The sequence below is a fragment of the Bactrocera oleae genome, chromosome 3 (assembly GCF_042242935.1).
Source record: "Bactrocera oleae isolate idBacOlea1 chromosome 3, idBacOlea1, whole genome shotgun sequence".
NCBI lineage: Eukaryota > Metazoa > Arthropoda > Insecta > Diptera > Tephritidae > Bactrocera > Bactrocera oleae.
In genome coordinates, this window is record NC_091537.1 from 60,781,687 (window position 1) to 60,801,330 (window position 19,644).

A 19,644-nucleotide genomic window follows, 5' to 3' on the forward strand; every position below is an offset into this window, starting at 1 on the left:
TGTTTTGACTAACTGTAGTTATATTAAAAATAAAATAAAGAAAAATCATACAAATAAAGCTTCCGTGAATTGATCCGTAAAAATAGGGCGCCTGGCCCTACTGTGCGGCGTTGTGTTGAAACCAAGTGAAAAATAAATGGAGGTGATGTCCAAATGTGAAAAAATATAAATGGACTTGAACAAAAAAGCAACAATAAATAAACAATAACATAATTAATGATTTTTTTGTTAAAAATGTTTATTTGCCCCTCATAACTCGGTGTTGGATCATTTGACATCAAAAAGTCAAAATTATATCGTTAGATAATCGCTATCCCCAGGTAAAGCTGGAGGTTTTCAAATTCCAAATTTGTCACTAAAAATAAAAAAATATCAACAAAGTTGAAAATTATTGAATTTTTTTCCAGCGATACCTCGTCAGTTATGCAGTAGTGCCTATTGCACTGTCAACAAATCTGATGTAAAATTTTCATTAAACAGGTATAAAAATACACGTAACCGTCAAATTTGCTCCAATCAACTTCAAATTCTTACACAATCTTCTTGAGATATTATGCATTCCTTTAAGGCATTCACACAATCGGAAATTCATCATTTTATTTATTTATCTAAAAATCAAATAATCAATTTACTGTTTGAACTCGATCAATTTCTCCCCTCAAAGCCTCAACAACATAGTGAAAATAGTAATTGTTTCAAATTAATACCCAAATTAACAGTCATACTCAGGTATTTCCATTGGATGTATCCAATACAATAAATCATTCATAAATCGAGAGTTTCCTTACCGTCCCTCCTGATTTGCAATGGTGACCGTTGAGCACATCATATTACACTATTCAATCTCCAAAAATCAACAACAAATATTAGAACTGAATAATATCTCCCAGCGTAATTGCATAAAAGCAACAGCTTCGTATAATTTCTCTTTGTCCCATGTAGGGGTTTAAATCGATAAACATAAAATATTAAATATTTTCGATTTTATTACAATCCGTAGTTATACTGAATCAAAAGTTTATTATAGACATGTCAACAATACATACATACATAATTACATATGTACCATTTAAATTACGGAACTATTTATAATGTTATTGATAACCACGTCAGGGTTTCTGTAGCTGGCAGGCACCTTGAAGTGGCTTAATCTCAACGTCATTCAGTCCCTCCCAGCCGGTGTGACTGGTCTTGTACAGCATTCCTTAGACGGGTTGCCAGGGGCCGCATGTGTACGATGAAGAAGAGCTGCTCCCAATCCAGGGTGTTATGCAACTCCCATGCCCATTGGAAGATTTGCAGCCAGGAAGTAAATTCGACTGTATTTTAACGGAGCCTTCCAACACCGTGCCACCTTGGGTAATACCGGTACAAGCGTCAAGGGGCTCTGGCGCGGCGGACCTTTGATTTCCCTTTGATATAGACCAGACCTGGAAGCTCACCATGCTGAGCAAAAGGTCCTAAGAAACGGAATGAGTACACAAAAACCAAAACAAAACAACATCCACAATCACCACCTTGAACAACCAAACCAGGCAATAGGTCCGTTGCAGGTAAGAGCGATTTAGAAGTTAGGCGTTAGTTTAGTTTTCTAGACACTCTTTCGCAAGAGGAGCGCGCACTGTTTGAGGAGCACGCGCGGGACGATGATAAAGTGCCGTCCTGCAGTGGCACTCAGAAGACGCTGTCTACTCCGGCAGATTGCAGGAAATGCGGACACCACAACAACCCCTTCAAGCAGGCTCAGCTGCTCGGAGGCGGGCGAACCCAAACGAAACGGGACCAAAAGTGTGCGTAAAAAATCAGAAGCTGGGCGTCTCGGTGGCCCTGATTATTCTTGCAGGGTGGGCATGAGAGGTGCCACTGTGAAATGGTATTTTAGTACACTGAATGTGGGAAAATAACGATTCAAGAACCTCGGAGTTGTAAGAGGAATCAGCCACAGGCGATTGGTGGCCAACGCTCTGCAGGACAACATAATGGATAAGATCTACAGGGAGGGTTTTTTTTCAGGAGCGCAGGTAAGCCCTACTAGTTTGCACTTGGTCTCATTAAACCAAAACAAGAGCATCAATACATATGGTTGGAGGATAATCGGTAGCGGCACCGACACAGTCAAGCAAGTTGCTACTGCTACTGTCGTGGGAGGAGTACAGGATGAGTCTCCTATCATGCGGGAAGGGGAGTTCTCTCCACACAGAAGCGCCTGGAAGAACTGAAGGTTCAGGAGTGTGGCAAAGATGAGGACAACGGCGACTAGTACTTGTCCTTCATAGAACCGCCAAAGCCTCATAAAAGTTGCCCAGAGGAACCTACACCACGCGACGGTCGCCTCGGCTTTTATCGCGAGTATCTTCCTATCGAATAACCTATTGATCCAGGAATCGTAGACTTACAGAGGAAATGTCAGGGGCCTCAATACAAGAACAAGCAAGGTAATCTGGGATATCTCTGGTGAGAGACCTTGGTCTTGTGAAGTGGTTAGGGACGAAATTAATTTATTTTGCATTTCAGAGTTTCTAACGCAGAATCTGGTTGCGGCGCAGGTGAAGGACAAGGAAGGTTCGGACTTCGTCCTTGCATTGGCCTATTTTCCAGAGGAGACAGCTACAGCACCCCCACAGCGATTCACAAACTTATGAATTACTGCAGTAGAAATAAGCTCCCCCTTATAATGGGGTGAAACGCCAACGCGCACCATATGGAATTCTGCAGCACAGACTGCAACGCGAGGGAATTTATTATAAGTAGCAATTTAAGCATTGAGAATGTGGGTTGCAAAACCACCTTCGTTAATAGCACGAGAAGTGTGGACCGATTTGTATCTCTAGAAACACGAGCTGGGATGTATTTAGGGATATTTTAGATTTAAATATAAGGCGGGTAGGAAGCGATGCTACGCCGCTCGGCCTAGAGAGTAGGTTGGCTGTGACTAACCAGTTAATAATGGACGCGTAACATTGCGACTGTCCACTAAAGTCGACCACCAGGAAACGAAGTTGTTCATGGTGGTTCAGTAACCTTTTAGTACTCAGAAAATCAGTTTGCAGGCATTCCAACAAAGCCAAATGTACTGGCAACTGGTAGGAATATAGGTAGCACCTAACTTATAATAAGAAATTAGGTCTGCGAAAATCAATAGCTTCAGAAAATTCTGTGAAAACGTCTCCTCAGCCCTAGAGGCAGCCAGACTACATAAGGCTCTGGCCAGAGGCAAGACTGACATTAGCCATAAAAAGATCTGATGGGACCTATACGACTAGCGTAGAGAAGAGGGCAATGGCATTTTTGCTTGCGAACTTCCCGGAGACTGTTCGATTGGACAGCTGCAAGATTTATTTATTAACTGCAGAAAATGCAGACTCAATCCAGTGGGCACTGACTTCTTTCACGAAAATATAAGTCACCAGGGGCGGATCGCATCTTCCCAGCACTTCTGCAACAAGGAGAACAAGCTCTATTGCCATACGGTGTTGGACAGATAAGAGATAGCCTTGCGAAAGAAAGACTCTTCATAGGCTAAATCCTTCAGGCCTATTAGTCTCACTTTCTTCATACTAAAAGGGATGGAAGAGATTATAGAAAACGATATTAGATCGAAGGCGCTGAAAATCAAACACCTAAATGCAAATCAGCACGCTAACAGACCAGATACACCACTGGCTCTTCTTCCAAGAGACGGCGCAATTTTCAAGCAGAAGACTTTTCTAAAAGTCAGTGTGCACAAATAAATCTCCAACGCAACCAGCGTATCGCTATACATAGCGATAGTCAAGTGACACTAAAAGCGAACTCAGCCTATGAGTTTAAATCGCTATTAGTGAAGGAGTGCATAGGAAGGCTGCACAGCCTACCAGGATGCAACCGTGTACACCTGATCTGAAAGAGAAAGTTACTGGCAGCAACCAATAGAATGCAAGGCTGGAAATTGAAACCTAGCAAGGCACTGCAGACTCCAAAAACACCTGTCCAGCATGAAAATGGCTTCTTGTACAAACTGCCGGTTTTGCGACATGGAACCCGAAACTCCTGATCACCTGATTTTAGATTGTACAGCAATTTGTAGACGCAGGCTCAAGACCCTTGGCTTCACTTATGTAATAATGGATCACAACACCTCTATAGTGCCCAGCAAGTTTCTGGAATTCACCGGAGTGCTGGGCCTTTGGGAATATATGTGATGGAGGAGAGAGCACAATAGACCTTAGGTTACAGTGCAAACCTCGATTAAGTTCTATTCTCTATTCTATGTTATTTATGAAATGATAATACTACTGATTTATGAGAATATTATTGCATACGTTTTAAATAATATAATTCAATGAATTGTTTTTACTGCATTTTTATTGAAATCACACATCACATTTCACAAAAATGAATAACAATTTAATATTTATATTTGGACTTTTCTACTATACTTTAGTTTACTATAGTTTTCGAGATATTTGCATTTTAAGTTGAAATATTCACAAATTTTATTTTACAATTTCTCGATTTATGGTTATATTTTCTTTTATATTATGCACTTATTATACACTAACTTTTAACTTCAGTGTTTCTACATATTTATTTTATATTAAATATTTAAGTATTTGCTTTAAATAAGCATTTAATTTTTACACAATTTTCGTAATATGAACAATAACAAATGGGTTCCATGTTGTCAGATAATAAGTGTTGCCATATCTATTATATATATATATATATATATATAAATATATATTTTGAAAGCGAATTAAAATGAACAATAGTGCGGAAAGAAGTTTGACGCTTGACGCGATTAAATTATGAACACCCCGGTGTTGGACCGACCAGGGTTATTTTTTTGAAGCGCGGCCGAAGGCCGCCAGTGCAGGAAGAAGTTTGACGCGATTGAATTATGAATAACTTTTCACTTCAGTGTTTCTACATATTTATTTTATATTAAATATTTAAGTATTTGCTTTAAATAAGCATTTAATTTTTACACAATTTTCGTAATATGAACAATAACAAATGGGTTCCATGTTGTCAGATAACAAGTGTTGCCATATTAAAACGGATGAAAGCAATGAAAATAAATAAAAAACCCAATCACCCTCTACAAAATATTATGAACTTAATTTTCCATTTTAATAAATATTTTATGGCTTAAACGTGTGTTTTATTGCATCTGATAATTTCACAAATGGATCATGATGCTGATTTACTATATTTTTACGCCATATGTATTCATATATCAAATTTTCAACATCTTCACTGTTATTATAATTATCCTTAATAAAAATTGAAGTTTATAGAGAGTGATATATTCTCTTTAACATTGCTTTTTTTTGTAAAGATTTTTTATTTGCACTGGAGGCCTTCGGCCGCGCTTCAAAAAAATAAGTTCATAATATAAAAGAAAAGATAACCATAAATCGAGAAATTGTAAAATGAAATTTGTGAATATTTCAACTTAAAGTGCAAATATCTCGAAAACTATAAGTTTCCGGCGGCAAATATAAAGTCCAAATATAAATATTAAAATGTAATTCATTTTTGTGAAATGTGATGTGTGATTTCAATAAAAATGCAGTAAAAACAATTAATTGAATTATATTATTTAAAACGTATGCAATAATATTCTCATAAATCAGTAGTATTATCATTTCATAAATAACATAGAATAGAGAATAGAACTTAATCGAGGTTTGCACTGTAACCTAAGGTCTATTGTGCTCTCTCCTCCATCACATATATAAGGTGTTGTGATCCATTATTACATAAGTGAAGCCAAGGGTCTTGAGCCTGCGTCTACAAATTGCTGTACAATCTAAAATCAGGTGATCAGGAGTTTCGGGTTCCATGTCGCAAAACCGGCAGTTTGTACAAGAAGCCATTTTCATGCTGGACAGGTGTTTTTGGAGTCTGCAGTGCCTTGCTAGGTTTCAATTTCCAGCCTTGCATTCTATTGGTTGCTGCCAGTAACTTTCTCTTTCAGATCAGGTGTACACGGTTGCATCCTGGTAGGCTGTGCAGCCTTCCTATGCACTCCTTCACTAATAGCGATTTAAACTCATAGGCTGAGTTCGCTTTTAGTGTCACTTGACTATCGCTATGTATAGCGATACGCTGGTTGCGTTGGAGATTTATTTGTGCACACTGACTTTTAGAAAAGTCTTCTGCTTGAAAATTGCGCCGTCTCTTGGAAGAAGAGCCAGTGGGGTATCTGGTCTGTTAGCGTGCTGATTTGCATTTAGGTGTTTGATTTTCAGCGCCTTCGATCTAATATCGTTTTCTATAATCTCTTCCATCCCTTTTAGTATGAAGAAAGTGAGACTAATAGGCCTGAAGGATTTAGCCTATGAAGAGTCTTTCTTTCGCAAGGCTATCTCTTATCTGTCCAACACCGTATGGCAATAGAGCTTGTTCTCCTTGTTGCAGAAGTGCTGGGAAGATGCGATCCGCCCCTGGTGACTTATATTTTCGTGAAAGAAGTCAGTGCCCACTGGATTGAGTCTGCATTTTCTGGAGTTAATAAATAAATCCTTGCAGCTGTCCAATCGAACAGTCTCCGGGAAGTTCGCAAGCAAAAATGCCATTATTTCAACTTAAAATGCAAATATCTCGATGTCTGATAATTCATATCTGATAATTTCACAAATGGATCATGATGCTGATTTACTATATTTTTACGCCATATGTATTCATATATCAAATTTTCAACATCTTCACTGTTATTATAATTATCCTTAATAAAAATTTGAAGTTTATAGAGAGTGATATATTCTCTTTAATATTGCTTTTTTTTGTAAAGATTTTTTATTTGCACTGGCGGCCTTCGGCCGCGCTTCAAAAAAATAAGTGCATAATATAAAAGAAAAGATAACCATAAATCGAGAAATTGTAAAATGAAATTTGTGAATATTTCAACTTAAAATGCAAAAATTCGAGATCTGGAGAATCTCCTCTATCCAACCATACCCCTCTTAACCCTGAAATCGTGGGATGCTAAACTAAAGTTTTCCCGCTAATCGAATTAAAAAGTATGAACTAATTTTTAATTACAAAAACTTTTTATATTATAGTAGTAGCAGATCAAACAATCAATCATGATTAATTATTTTAAAATAAAATTATAATAAAATTAAAGTTATTAAGACAATAATTCAATTCCGAGTAAAACGTGCAAACGTTGCAAAAATTAGAATTGGCTACAATCGTCAATTGGATTTCCACGTAGACTAGAGCCTAAACGAGTTCGAAAGGAAATTTCCTTTAGTGACTCTAGTGACTCATGCAAATTAAAAAAAAAACTAAATATTTAAGAGACACAACAGAGTTACCAGTATGAAGTAAAAATATTATGAACTTAATTTTCCATTTTAATAAATATTTTATGGCTTAAACGTGTGTTTTATTGCATCTGATAATTTCACAAATGGATCATGATGCTGATTTACTATATTTTTACGCCATATGTATTCATATATCAAATTTTCAACATCTTCACTGTTATTATAATTATCCTTAATAAAAATTGAAGCTTATAGAGAGTGATATATTCTCTTTAACATTGCTTTTTTTTGTAAAGATTTTTTATTTGCACTGGAGGCCTTCGGCCGCGCTTCAAAAAAATAAGTGCATAATATAAAAGAAAAGATAACCATAGATCGAGAAATTGTAAAATGAAATTTGTGAATATTTCAACTTAAAATGCAAATATCTCGATGTCTGATAATTCATATCTGATAATTTCACAAATGGATCATGATGCTGATTTACTATATTTTTACGCCATATGTATTCATATATCAAATATTCAACATCTTCACTGTTATTATAATTATCCTTAATAAAAATTGAAGTTTATAGAGAGTGATATATTCTCTTTAACATTGCTTTTTTTTGTAAAGATTTTTTATTTGCACTGGCGGCCTTCGGCCGCGCTTCAAAAAAATAAGTGCATAATATAAAAGAAAAGATAACCATAAATCGAGAAATTGTAAAATGAAATTTGTGAATATTTCAACTTAAAATGCAAATATCTCGAAAGCTATAAGTTTCCGGCGGCTAAACTAAAGTTTTCCCGCTAATCGAATTAAAAAGTATGAACTAATTTTGAATTACAAAAACTTTTTATATTATAGTAGTAGCAGATCAAACAATCAATCATGATTAATTATTTTAAAATAAAATTATAATAAAATTAAAGTTATTAAGACAATAATTCAATTCCGAGTAAAACGTGCAAACGTTGCAAAAATTAGAATTGGCTACAATCGTCAATTGGATTTCCACGTGGACTAGCGCCTAAACGAGGTCGAAAGGAACTTTCCTTTAGTGACTCTAGTGACTCATGCAAATTAAAAAAAAAAAACTAAATATTTAAGAGACACAACAGAGTTATCAGTTTTACTTAATGCTACACAAATTTTCACCGTCAGCAGCCAAAAAGTTTAACGAAAGTTTGATGAAACCTCTTACTGGTACAAAAATGTAAAACCTTAAAGCACTGGCTGTCTTCGTAGAAGCTAAGCTATCCCTATACCAATACAATGTCGCAATCTGATCCAGATAAGTTTCCATCCTATAAAATAATACAAGTAGAGAAAAAAAGTGCTATCCAGAATATCAGTGCATTACACTAAGCGAAACTTCCACTGAAGTAAGTTTACAAGCAAAACGATCAATTCAATTTGATGAAAATCGGATTGACTCGTTAAGGACCCGAAAACTCCAACTTTATACAAAATGGTCACAGTTCGTTCAAACAAGATTTTCATGAAAGTGATGCTAGTGATTCCTCCGTATATTTAACAACGATTGTGCCTCTGAAACTTACGTTGGAAGAAGAAGTAATTTGGAAAAATCACCGTCATCTACTAGATTTTGCAGACCACTAAAAATAGAATTTGTAAAGTAAACCCAATCTTTGGCGATTGCGGAACAGGAAAGGGTAGAACAAGAAATTAAAAAATTTTATACTACTATACAATTAAAAAAAGTTGACGGTTAATAGTTGACCACCCCAAGCCTGGCTTTGGAAACACAAACGACGGTAATACCGCTAGACTTTGCCCAAAAAGACTTTGACCAAAATGCAGAAAATTCTGCTGAAACAATATCAATAAATTTGAATTTGATAAAGCAATTGCACATACTATTAATGGTAGTGTCTTGTGGGTATGAAATCAATAATAAGAAATTTTGATATTTCGGCTCCCGGCACTAAAAAGGTTAAAAAAATATCGTGAATTTCATTCAAGAAAGTGTAGCCGCGAAAAATCAGATCATGATTTTCTGAAATATCTTTTATTAACCTCAGATCCAAGCATGCGAAGGTTGCCAAAAAAAGACCAATATATTTGGATAAAGATGGGGACGATACTGATGAATATTAAATAAGAGCTTTTTGAACTATTTTTGTAATTTTATGTTCATAACTAGTTAACCACAATTTTTTACTATAACTGCATCTAAATTTTCTTAAAAACTTTTTGTTTTGACTAACTGTAGTTATATTAAAAATAAAATAAAGAAAAATCATACAAATAAAGCTTCCGTGAATTGATCCGTAAAAATAGGGCGCCTGGCGCTACTGTGCGGCGTTGTGTTGAAACCAAGTGAAAAATAAATGGAGGTGATGTCCAAATGTGAAAAAATATAAATGGACTTGAACAAAAAAGCAACAATAAATAAACAATAACATAATTAATGATTTTTTTGTTAAAAATGTTTATTTGCCACTCATAACTCGGTGTTGGATCATTTGACATCAAAAAGTCAAAATTATATCGTTAGATAATCGCTATCCCCAGGTAAAGCTGGAGGTTTTCAAATTCCAAATTTGTCACTAAAAATAAAAAAATATCAACAAAGTTGAAAATTATTGAATTTTTTTCCAGCGATACCTCGTCAGTTATGCAGTAGTGCCTATTGCACTGTCAACAAATCTGATGTAAAATTTTCATTAAACAGGTATAAAAATACACGTAACCGTCAAATTTGCTCCAATCAACTTCAAATTCTTACACAATCTTCTTGAGATATTATGCATTCCTTTAAGGCATTCACACAATCGGAAATTCATCATTTTATTTATTTATCTAAAAATCAAATAATCAATTTACTGTTTGAACTCGATCAATTTCTCCCCACAAAGCCTCAACAACATAGTGAAAATAGTAATTGTTTCAAATTAATACCCAAATTAACAGTCATACTCAGGTATTTCCATTGGATGTATCCAATACAATAAATCATTCATAAATCGAGAGTTTCCTTACCGTCCCTCCTGATTTGCAATGGTGACCGTTGAGCACATCATATTACACTATTCAATCTCCAAAAATCAACAACAAATATTAGAACTGAATAATATCTCCCAGCGTAATTGCATAAAAGCAACAGCTTCGTATAATTTCTCTTTGTCCCATGTAGGGGTTTAATTCGATAAACATAAAATATTAAATATTTTCGATTTTATTACAATCCGTAGTTATACTGAATCAAAAGTTTATTATAGACATGTCAACAATACATACATACATAATTACATATGTACCATTTAAATTACGGAACTATTTATAATGTTATTGATAACCACGTCAGGGTTTCTGTAGCTGGCAGGCACCTTGAAGTGGCTTAATCTCAACGTCATTCAGTCCCTCCCAGCCGGTGTGACTGGTCTTGTACAGCATTCCTTAGACGGGTTGCCAGGGGCCGCATGTGTACGATGAAGAAGAGCTGCTCCCAATCCAGGGTGTTATGCAACTCCCATGCCCATTGGAAGATTTGCAGCCAGGAAGTAAATTCGACTGTATTTTAACGGAGCCTTCCAACACCGTGCCACCTTGGGTAATACCGGTACAAGCGTCAAGGGGCTCTGGCGCGGCGGACCTTTGATTTCCCTTTGATATAGACCAGACCTGGAAGCTCACCATGCTGAGCAAAAGGTCCTAAGAAACGGAATGAGTACACAAAAACCAAAACAAAACAACATCCACAATCACCACCTTGAACAACCAAACCAGGCAATAGGTCCGTTGCAGGTAAGAGCGATTTAGAAGTTAGGCGTTAGTTTAGTTTTCTAGACACTCTTTCGCAAGAGGAGCGCGCACTGTTTGAGGAGCACGCGCGGGACGATGATAAAGTGCCGTCCTGCAGTGGCACTCAGAAGACGCTGTCTACTCCGGCAGATTGCAGGAAATGCGGACACCACAACAACCCCTTCAAGCAGGCTCAGCTGCTCGGAGGCGGGCGAACCCAATCGAAACGGGACCAAAAGTGTGCGTAAAAAATCAGAAGCTGGGCGTCTCGGTGGCCCTGATTATTCTTGCAGGGTGGGCATGAGAGGTGCCACTGTGAAATGGTATTTTAGTACACTGAATGTGGGAAAATAACGATTCAAGAACCTCGGAGTTGTAAGAGGAATCAGCCACAGGCGATTGGTGGCCAACGCTCTGCAGGACAACATAATGGATAAGATCTACAGGGAGTGTTTTTTTTCAGGAGCGCAGGTAAGCCCTACTAGTTTGCACTTGGTCTCATTAAACCAAAACAAGAGCATCAATACATATGGTTGGAGGATAATCGGTAGCGGCACCGACACAGTCAAGCAAGTTGCTACTGCTACTGTCGTGGGAGGAGTACAGGATGAGTCTCCTATCATGCGGGAAGGGGAGTTCCCTCCACACAGAAGCGCCTGGAAGAACTGAAGGTTCAGGAGTGTGGCAAAGATGAGGACAACGGCGACTAGTACTTGTCCTTCATAGAACCGCCAAAGCCTCATAAAAGTTGCCCAGAGGAACCTACACCACGCGACGGTCGCCTCGGCTTTTATCGCGAGTATCTTCCTATCGAATAACCTATTGATCCAGGAATCGTAGACTTACAGAGGAAATGTCAGGGGCCTCAATACAAGAACAAGCAAGGTAATCTGGGATATCTCTGGTGAGAGACCTTGGTCTTGTGAAGTGGTTAGGGACGAAATTAATTTATTTTGCATTTCAGAGTTTCTAACGCAGAATCTGGTTGCGGCGCAGGTGAAGGACAAGGAAGGTTCGGACTTCGTCCTTGCATTGGCCTATTTTCCAGAGGAGACAGCTACAGCACCCCCACAGCGATTCACAAACTTATGAATTACTGCAGTAGAAATAAGCTCCCCCTTATAATGGGGTGAAACGCCAACGCGCACCATATGGAATTCTGCAGCACAGACTGCAACGCGAGGGAATTTATTATATGTAGCAATTTAAGCATTGAGAATGTGGGTTGCAAAACCACCTTCGTTAATAGCACGAGAAGTGTGGACCGATTTGTATCTCTAGAAACACGAGCTGGGATGTATTTAGGGATATTTTAGATTTAAATATAAGGCGGGTAGGAAGCGATGCTACGCCGCTCGGCCTAGAGAGTAGGTTGGCTGTGACTAACCAGTTAATAATGGACGCGTAACATTGCGACTGTCCACTAAAGTCGACCACCAGGAAACGAAGTTGTTCATGGTGGTTCAGTAACCTTTTAGTACTCAGAAAATCAGTTTGCAGGCATTCCAACAAAGCCAAATGTACTGGCAACTGGTAGGAATATAGGTAGCACCTAACTTATAATAAGAAATTAGGTCTGCGAAAATCAATAGCTTCAGAAAATTCTGTGAAAACGTCTCCTCAGCCCTAGAGGCAGCCAGACTACATAAGGCTCTGGCCAGAGGCAAGACTGACATTAGCCATAAAAAGATCTGATGGGACCTATACGACTAGCGTAGAGAAGAGGGCAATGGCATTTTTGCTTGCGAACTTCCCGGAGACTGTTCGATTGGACAGCTGCAAGGATTTATTCACTGCAGAAAATGCAGACTCAATCCAGTGGGCACTGGCTTCTTTCACGAAAATATAAGTCACCAGGGGCGGATCGCATCTTCCCAGCACTTCTGCAACAAGGAGAACAAGCTCTATTGCCATACGGTGTTGGACAGATAAGAGATAGCCTTGCGAAAGAAAGACTCTTCATAGGCTAAATCCTTCAGGCCTATTAGTCTCACTTTCTTCATACTAAAAGGGATGGAAGAGATTATAGAAAACGATATTAGATCGAAGGCGCTGAAAATCAAACACCTAAATGCAAATCAGCACGCTAACAGACCAGATACCCCACTGGCTCTTCTTCCAAGAGACGGCGCAATTTTCAAGCAGAAGACTTTTCTAAAAGTCAGTGTGCACAAATAAATCTCCAACGCAACCAGCGTATCGCTATACATAGCGATAGTCAAGTGACACTAAAAGCGAACTCAGCCTATGAGTTTAAATCGCTATTAGTGAAGGAGTGCATAGGAAGGCTGCACAGCCTACCAGGATGCAACCGTGTACACCTGATCTGAAAGAGAAAGTTACTGGCAGCAACCAATAGAATGCAAGGCTGGAAATTGAAACCTAGCAAGGCACTGCAGACTCCAAAAACACCTGTCCAGCATGAAAATGGCTTCTTGTACAAACTGCCGGTTTTGCGACATGGAACCCGAAACTCCTGATCACCTGATTTTAGATTGTACAGCAATTTGTAGACGCAGGCTCAAGACCCTTGGCTTCACTTATGTGGTAATGGATCACAACACCTCTATAGTGCCCAGCAAGTTTCTGGAATTCACCGGAGTGCTGGGCCTTTGGGAATATATGTGATGGAGGAGAGAGCACAATAGACCTTAGGTTACAGTGCAAACCTCGATTAAGTTCTATTCTCTATTCTATGTTATTTATGAAATGATAATACTACTGATTTATGAGAATATTATTGCATACGTTTTAAATAATATAATTCAATTAATTGTTTTTACTGCATTTTTATTGAAATCACACATCACATTTCACAAAAATGAATTACAATTTAATATTTATATTTGGACTTTACTTATAATTCACATGTTGAGAATGGAAGCAATTTATATGGTATACGTATAGAAATGTAAATACATAAGCTTTTTGTCAACTACATATGAATAAAACATACTTTAGATTAAAAACTATTCTGAGTTTTATGTTTTGTTTTTGAGCTGGGACAATGGATTTCTTCTAATTAACTATCTGCAATAATGTAATTATATTAATGTCTCATTTATATCTCAAGTTCTGGTGAGAATGAGCGTCAAAAATAAATTTCTTCTTCATCTGGTTTAACATTGTTATTTTTGTTGCGGCGTTTTAAATTGCTGGTCCCAATTGTTGACAAACAATTTTTTCCCGGCTGTGCCATTGCTTGAGAATTGCGCGAGGAAGTGGGCGTCTGTCGCTGGCTAAAAGTTAAAGTCGATGAGGAATCCGTACGACTCATGCTCACAGTTGACGGAGGGGGTGACGTTGCTGTTCTTGTATTAGGATGTTGAATAATTGCAGGTGAACTACCAGTGCGCGCATGGTGTGGAACAATTTGGGACGTTGATTGTGTCGTGTTAAAATTGTTAGTAGAACGTTTATCAGCCAGCTTGAGTGGCAACATCTGTGTGCAGCCGGCTTGTTGTAAGACACTTGCATTAAAACTGGCAGATTTGTCAATTTTGCTGCTGCCGGAGTTGGGACTGCTTAAGGATGTGCTTGCCGAGAGAGAAGATAACTTCATAGGAAACTTCTGTTTAATACAAGTCTGATTTATTTTTGGTGCATTAGTGGCACTTAGCAAGTTACCAGGTGGATTTTTAGAAATCGTCGAAGCTGTACGCCATTTGTCTTTTCGTCGATCGACAGTACTCTGGGCTAAGATGGTTGGTGTGGACAAATCGCTTTGCAAATTACCTCCTTCGTGACTATCGTGTGCATCATCACCAGAAGAAGTTGTTGCCAATGATGGACTATTAATCAATAGAGGTGTATTGGGCGACAGTAGTAATCCTTGATTTGAGAGTAATTCCATTTTACGATAAAGTTGTTCCCGTTGTTGTTTGATATCTTCTTGTTCAGCTTTGATTTGCTCTTGAAGTTTAATTTGCTGTTCATGTTTTTCCTCTAATTCTTGTTCCTGTTGCTCTTTTTGGCGTAACCAAACAGTTTTCTCGTCCTGTAATTTGTCCTGAAGATTTCTTAACTCTTCTAATTGGTCATTATGGGTATAAGCGACTCGTGGACTTTCCCGATACAATGCCAATTGTAATTGCAAGTTTTGTATAACTGTCATCTGTTGTGACACTATGCATAGTAAAGAATGAAGATGATGTGATATTTGCAATGCGGCATAATTATGATCTTTGATGGCAATATCTTCAGTCTGCATAGGTTCAGTTTCAAGTGTCGTTGAGGACTGTAAGCCACTTGTTAAGGATTGGATTCTCAATGTGACCACGGATGAACCAGATTTAGGATCACACTTCTCTTCCAACTCTTGTAGCCGTGGTGTTAGAGTTTGTAATGCTGACATTTTCGACGCGTCCCTAAACGAAAAACTACCTTTACCTCGTTTTTCGTCAAAACCAGCAAACGTTTCTGCACGTTTCGGTAGTGTAGGAGATGCATAACTGTCACTTTGTTTTTCCCCTACCGAACTTACTGAACGCGACACTGGCAAACCAGTAGATGCTGTATACACCATAGCAGCCAGCTGGCTAATACTTTGCACCATATTCAACACATATTTCCATAGCTCGATAGTATTACAATCCACGCCCACTAAATCCTTATAGGAACCAAACGTAGAAAGGAAATTTGAAGCGTTTGCTGGGCTGCCATTAATGTATGCACCATTTCCATGGGTTGAACAACTATTATTTTGCCCAGATGTTGCAGTAACTTCAAAAAAATTATTCTGCTCTTTTAATAAATTCAGTTGGAGATATATCTTGTCCTCCAATAGAATTGCATGATCAATATCTTTCTGTCTTATTTTATCAATAAGATCCCGTCTACTAACACCAATTCGAAGTTTTTCTTCAGCTGTAAGATCTTCAGTTTCTATAACATCCGATGATGGACACTCCAGAACGGCCTGCCGTATTGACTGAATCCAAGTATTCTTATCCTTAGGCTGCTGCACTTTTAATTCATACATTTCCGGAAAAGATGGATTTGAAGAAATTATATAAATACCGCGTGCTTCTGTTCCCGCTTTTTCACGAATGAGCAATTTTTGTAATGGAACTACACCCGCTTTATGTTCTGGTGTAAAAAATGTGTACTTGTTGTGGGCAGAATTCTCACAAAGGAAGAATAGACAGTCGGTGAGTACAACAACTAATACTAATTGCATCTTTGAACGCCCTTGCATTAAAGTTGCATAACCTTCAAATTTCAAACGACGACGTGATTCAACTCCAATATCTGACTTGCGAAATGGTTTATTTTTATATATGGCAAACGATTTCGGGTCGACGCGATTAAAAATTTCGATTTGTCTTTCTCGTAACTCTTTCTCAGCAACGCAAGCATCAACATCTATAAGCAAGGCTTTTACTAAATTAAGCGCATGCTGAAGCTTATCCGCTTCCAATTTATCTTCCCGCCCACTTTTAAGAAGGGGTTCGATCAACAAAGGATACTTAGTAAGGCGCTGGGTAACAAATAGTATACATTCTGGAATTCCTTTTTTCTTTAATAACGGATTAGCTAAACAGTGTTTGTACCACTCAGCAAACGTTTGATCACGACTGGTCATGCACGTCTTAAAATGTTCCAGTGCTGTTCGATGATTAGCACAAAATTCCCCATATGCTATCCTTAGGTGTTGTGCTTTTTCCAATGAAAAAAAATCTAATAATATGTCAGCTATACTATCAACGACATACTGCTCTCGTTGCTTTTGTCTTAATTTTTTCAAAAAAGTTATATGCAACTCAGTTAATTCTGATAAACGGGGGAACATGTTATTTATATTCCATGAAGCAAAATGACGTTCCAAACTTTCGACAAAAACTTTTTGCATTACAAGGAGAGTTTGACAATGGTGTTTCTCTGTCATAATAAACTCATAAATATGTTCCTGTCTTTTAATCTGCTTTTCTTTGAGAGATTTTAGAACGTCCTTGGGAACACTGGGTGACCATGAATCATGCTCCTCAGCTGCTATTCCAAGTATTGGATCTGCGCCTAGATCCTGAGCTTCGATAGGTGGGTCATTTAAAAATTCAGAACGTATCAAGGGTGTGTCGTCGTTAAGATTTAAGGTCTGATCAACTCCATCGAAATAGTCTTGACCAATTTCTGTTTTATCTGCTCCCTTCTTTACACCAACCAATAACAATTTTTGACCACTACTGAAACCTGATTTTTTTCCTTTGCATTCTATTTGATGTTCCTTAAAATTTAATGTTGATATATTGATACCACACGAATCACATACACCAGTGTGACCTCCAGACTTGATTTTATTTTTATCCTTTTTTTTGCGAAAGAATAGTGAACCCCGCTTTCGTCGTTTCTCCACATTGTCGTATGCCTCAATTTTCACATGGGCTCTCAAAAGGCTTTGGTTTTCATCCTCGCTATCATACAGATGACGAGATTTAATCTCTTCTTTTGCAACTATTGATGAAGTAGATATGCTTTTTTGTAGTGGAATACGAATTTCGGTTGCTAGACTACGCTTTGCCGCAATTCGCTGAAAATCCCGAGCTAACTCTGCCTCGTTAAGGGAGTGTGTTGATATGCCTAAAAATAATTTTTAAATGGAAATTAAAAGTTTAACAACTACGACATGTTAGAAACAATAACAACAACCAAAATGAACAAAGAAATATATGAATAAAGTTTTTGCAAAATTACAATTGTGGAGAAATGTACACGATTACCTTTACATTCACTATGAAGTTGTTCCCTCACGATTTTTAATATCTTCGGCACAAAGAGAATGCATAAAATATATGCAAAAAAATATTACCTTCTTCAATTTAACACTCAGACCGGTTCGCGTATTATCAGCTGACAGATTTGTATTTGCCTGAAAACTATCATCTTAATATGATTTACAATTTCGGAAATCGGTTAAATTTTACAATAGCAACCCCCAAAAATCGATTGAAATGGATATGTACGGAGACGAGGCTTTCCAGATGAAAAGAAAAAAATATATATAGCTGCCCCTAACTAGTGGTTTCTGAGCTATTTGCATTTTAATTTGAAAATTTCTACTATTTAAAGTGGGTGTTTCTTCGACTTATAAAAATTTTACACTTATCATTTTAGCTTTTATATCCACTAATACTTTACTAAATTCGTTATTACGCATTTATTTAATATTAAATATTGCATAAATTCTTTAACTCAACATTTAACTTATCTTCAATTCTCCAAATCTTAATACTATTTAGCAAAGGGACCAAAGAAATAAAAAACAGATAATATATGTATGTTAATTTGAAAACTTACCTCCGGTGCTATTTCTAGCAGAACGTCGACGCTGATCTGTAGCACATATTGTTTCAGGTTCTTCACTATCCAAGCTAGATAAACTAATACTTTTGTTTGTAATATTCAGATCCTCAATGGTTGTCCAAGATCGACGACGTTCATTCATAGGAACATATTGCTGTTGTCGTGGCATCCATCTAACATAGTGCCCAAGAGCGTGTGTTACATTAGCATTGCTATTTACTGAATATAGGTCAGGTAAAGATGCGCTTAGAATAGCCGCATGAACTGGCCAGAAACTAGTAAAACCATCATGCATGTGGGCACTGCAATTTTTCATTTGTACCACAGTCTCTCTTATACTTTGAAGTTGTGTCAGGGTGTCTTCGAAAATATTATTAAATTTTGTTATTGATGCCGGACTGTGCGGGGTTACATTTATTGTAGGAATCATATTATTATTACAAGAATTATTTGAGTGCAAAACTGGTGGAGTATCTATAATAGGAATGCAATAATTTTGACTCTCAGAATAGGGACGCGGTTGATTAGTTAGGTGTTGCGTCTTTGTATTTTGCAATTGGTTTTGTAAATTCGGTTCAGTTACAGAATATATGGGATCAGTATTAGATGTAGTGTTGGAATTTAGAAAATCAGTAATCACATCATTATCGCTGTCATTGTCAACTGCTGCCATTATAAAAAACAGCTAATATCTTCTAAATGAAATATAGCCTTTTCCAACCTTGAAAAGAACATAAGAATACATATTAATAACACACAAAGTAACTATATATGGATATACAAATACATACTTTTTTATAATCTTATAAATGTTGATATGTTCAATTAAAGAGATAAACACAAAAATCAAATATTCGATATTTGTGCGAAGAAATCAAACACGATAATATATTTTAACCTTCACTAACTTTCCCGAAATTACATATCCCATATTTCATTATATCTTATAATTTACCCAGACGAAACTTTTCTCCATGAAAACAAATACACGAACAAAATTTCTTCATATTTTTTGCTTTACTTTCTTTACAAGTAGTAGATAGTGATGCCGGCGTGTAAAAAAAAACAGATGTAAAGCAAAAATAATATGAGTATACAGTGGATTCTTCGAAAATTGTAAGCAAAGGAAGTCTCATAAATTTACAACGACGCCTATAATATATATTTAACGGAATTTATTTAAAATTTTATATTCAATTCAAGATATGGCTCGACTTTCGAATAGTCACAGGATTTGAGGGATAAAATGGGTATGGGCGGATAGAGGAAGTACTCAAAATTGGGTATATAGATATAGTTATATCCGCGGGAAACTTATAGTTTTCGAGATATT

The 19,644-nt window shown here is 37.1% G+C and overlaps 1 protein-coding gene and 2 long non-coding RNA genes across 4 annotated transcripts; all 3 read right to left on the minus strand.

The window, feature by feature from the left end:
* Positions 1-225: 225 nt before the first annotated feature.
* On the minus strand, positions 226-930 carry LOC118681400 (uncharacterized). Its single transcript, XR_004977099.2, has 3 exons — positions 789-930; positions 414-608; positions 226-355 (listed from the first exon to the last, which is right to left on the minus strand). It is a non-coding gene; the product is annotated as an uncharacterized lncRNA (long non-coding RNA).
* Positions 931-9,687: 8,757 nt separating this feature from the next.
* Positions 9,688-10,462, minus strand: LOC138856253 (uncharacterized). Its single transcript, XR_011395386.1, has 3 exons — positions 10,251-10,462; positions 9,876-10,070; positions 9,688-9,817 (listed from the first exon to the last, which is right to left on the minus strand). It is a non-coding gene; the product is annotated as an uncharacterized lncRNA (long non-coding RNA).
* A 3,323-nt stretch (positions 10,463-13,785) lies between these two features.
* cyst (rho guanine nucleotide exchange factor 18 cysts) lies at positions 13,786-19,347 on the minus strand. 2 transcript variants are annotated; one of them, XM_014241149.3, is made up of 3 exons: positions 19,103-19,347; positions 18,306-19,032; positions 13,786-17,588 (listed from the first exon to the last, which is right to left on the minus strand). In XM_014241149.3, exons 2-3 carry the CDS (start codon positions 18,982-18,984, stop codon positions 14,104-14,106), a joined length of 4,164 nt encoding a protein of 1,387 aa, XP_014096624.1. In that variant the 5' UTR covers positions 18,985-19,032; positions 19,103-19,347; the 3' UTR covers positions 13,786-14,103. The 2 variants fall into 2 exon arrangements, with proteins under 2 accessions (XP_014096624.1, XP_036220824.1); XM_036364931.2 differs by having other exon boundaries at positions 19,267-19,284.
* Between the last annotated feature and the right edge of the window lie 297 nt (positions 19,348-19,644).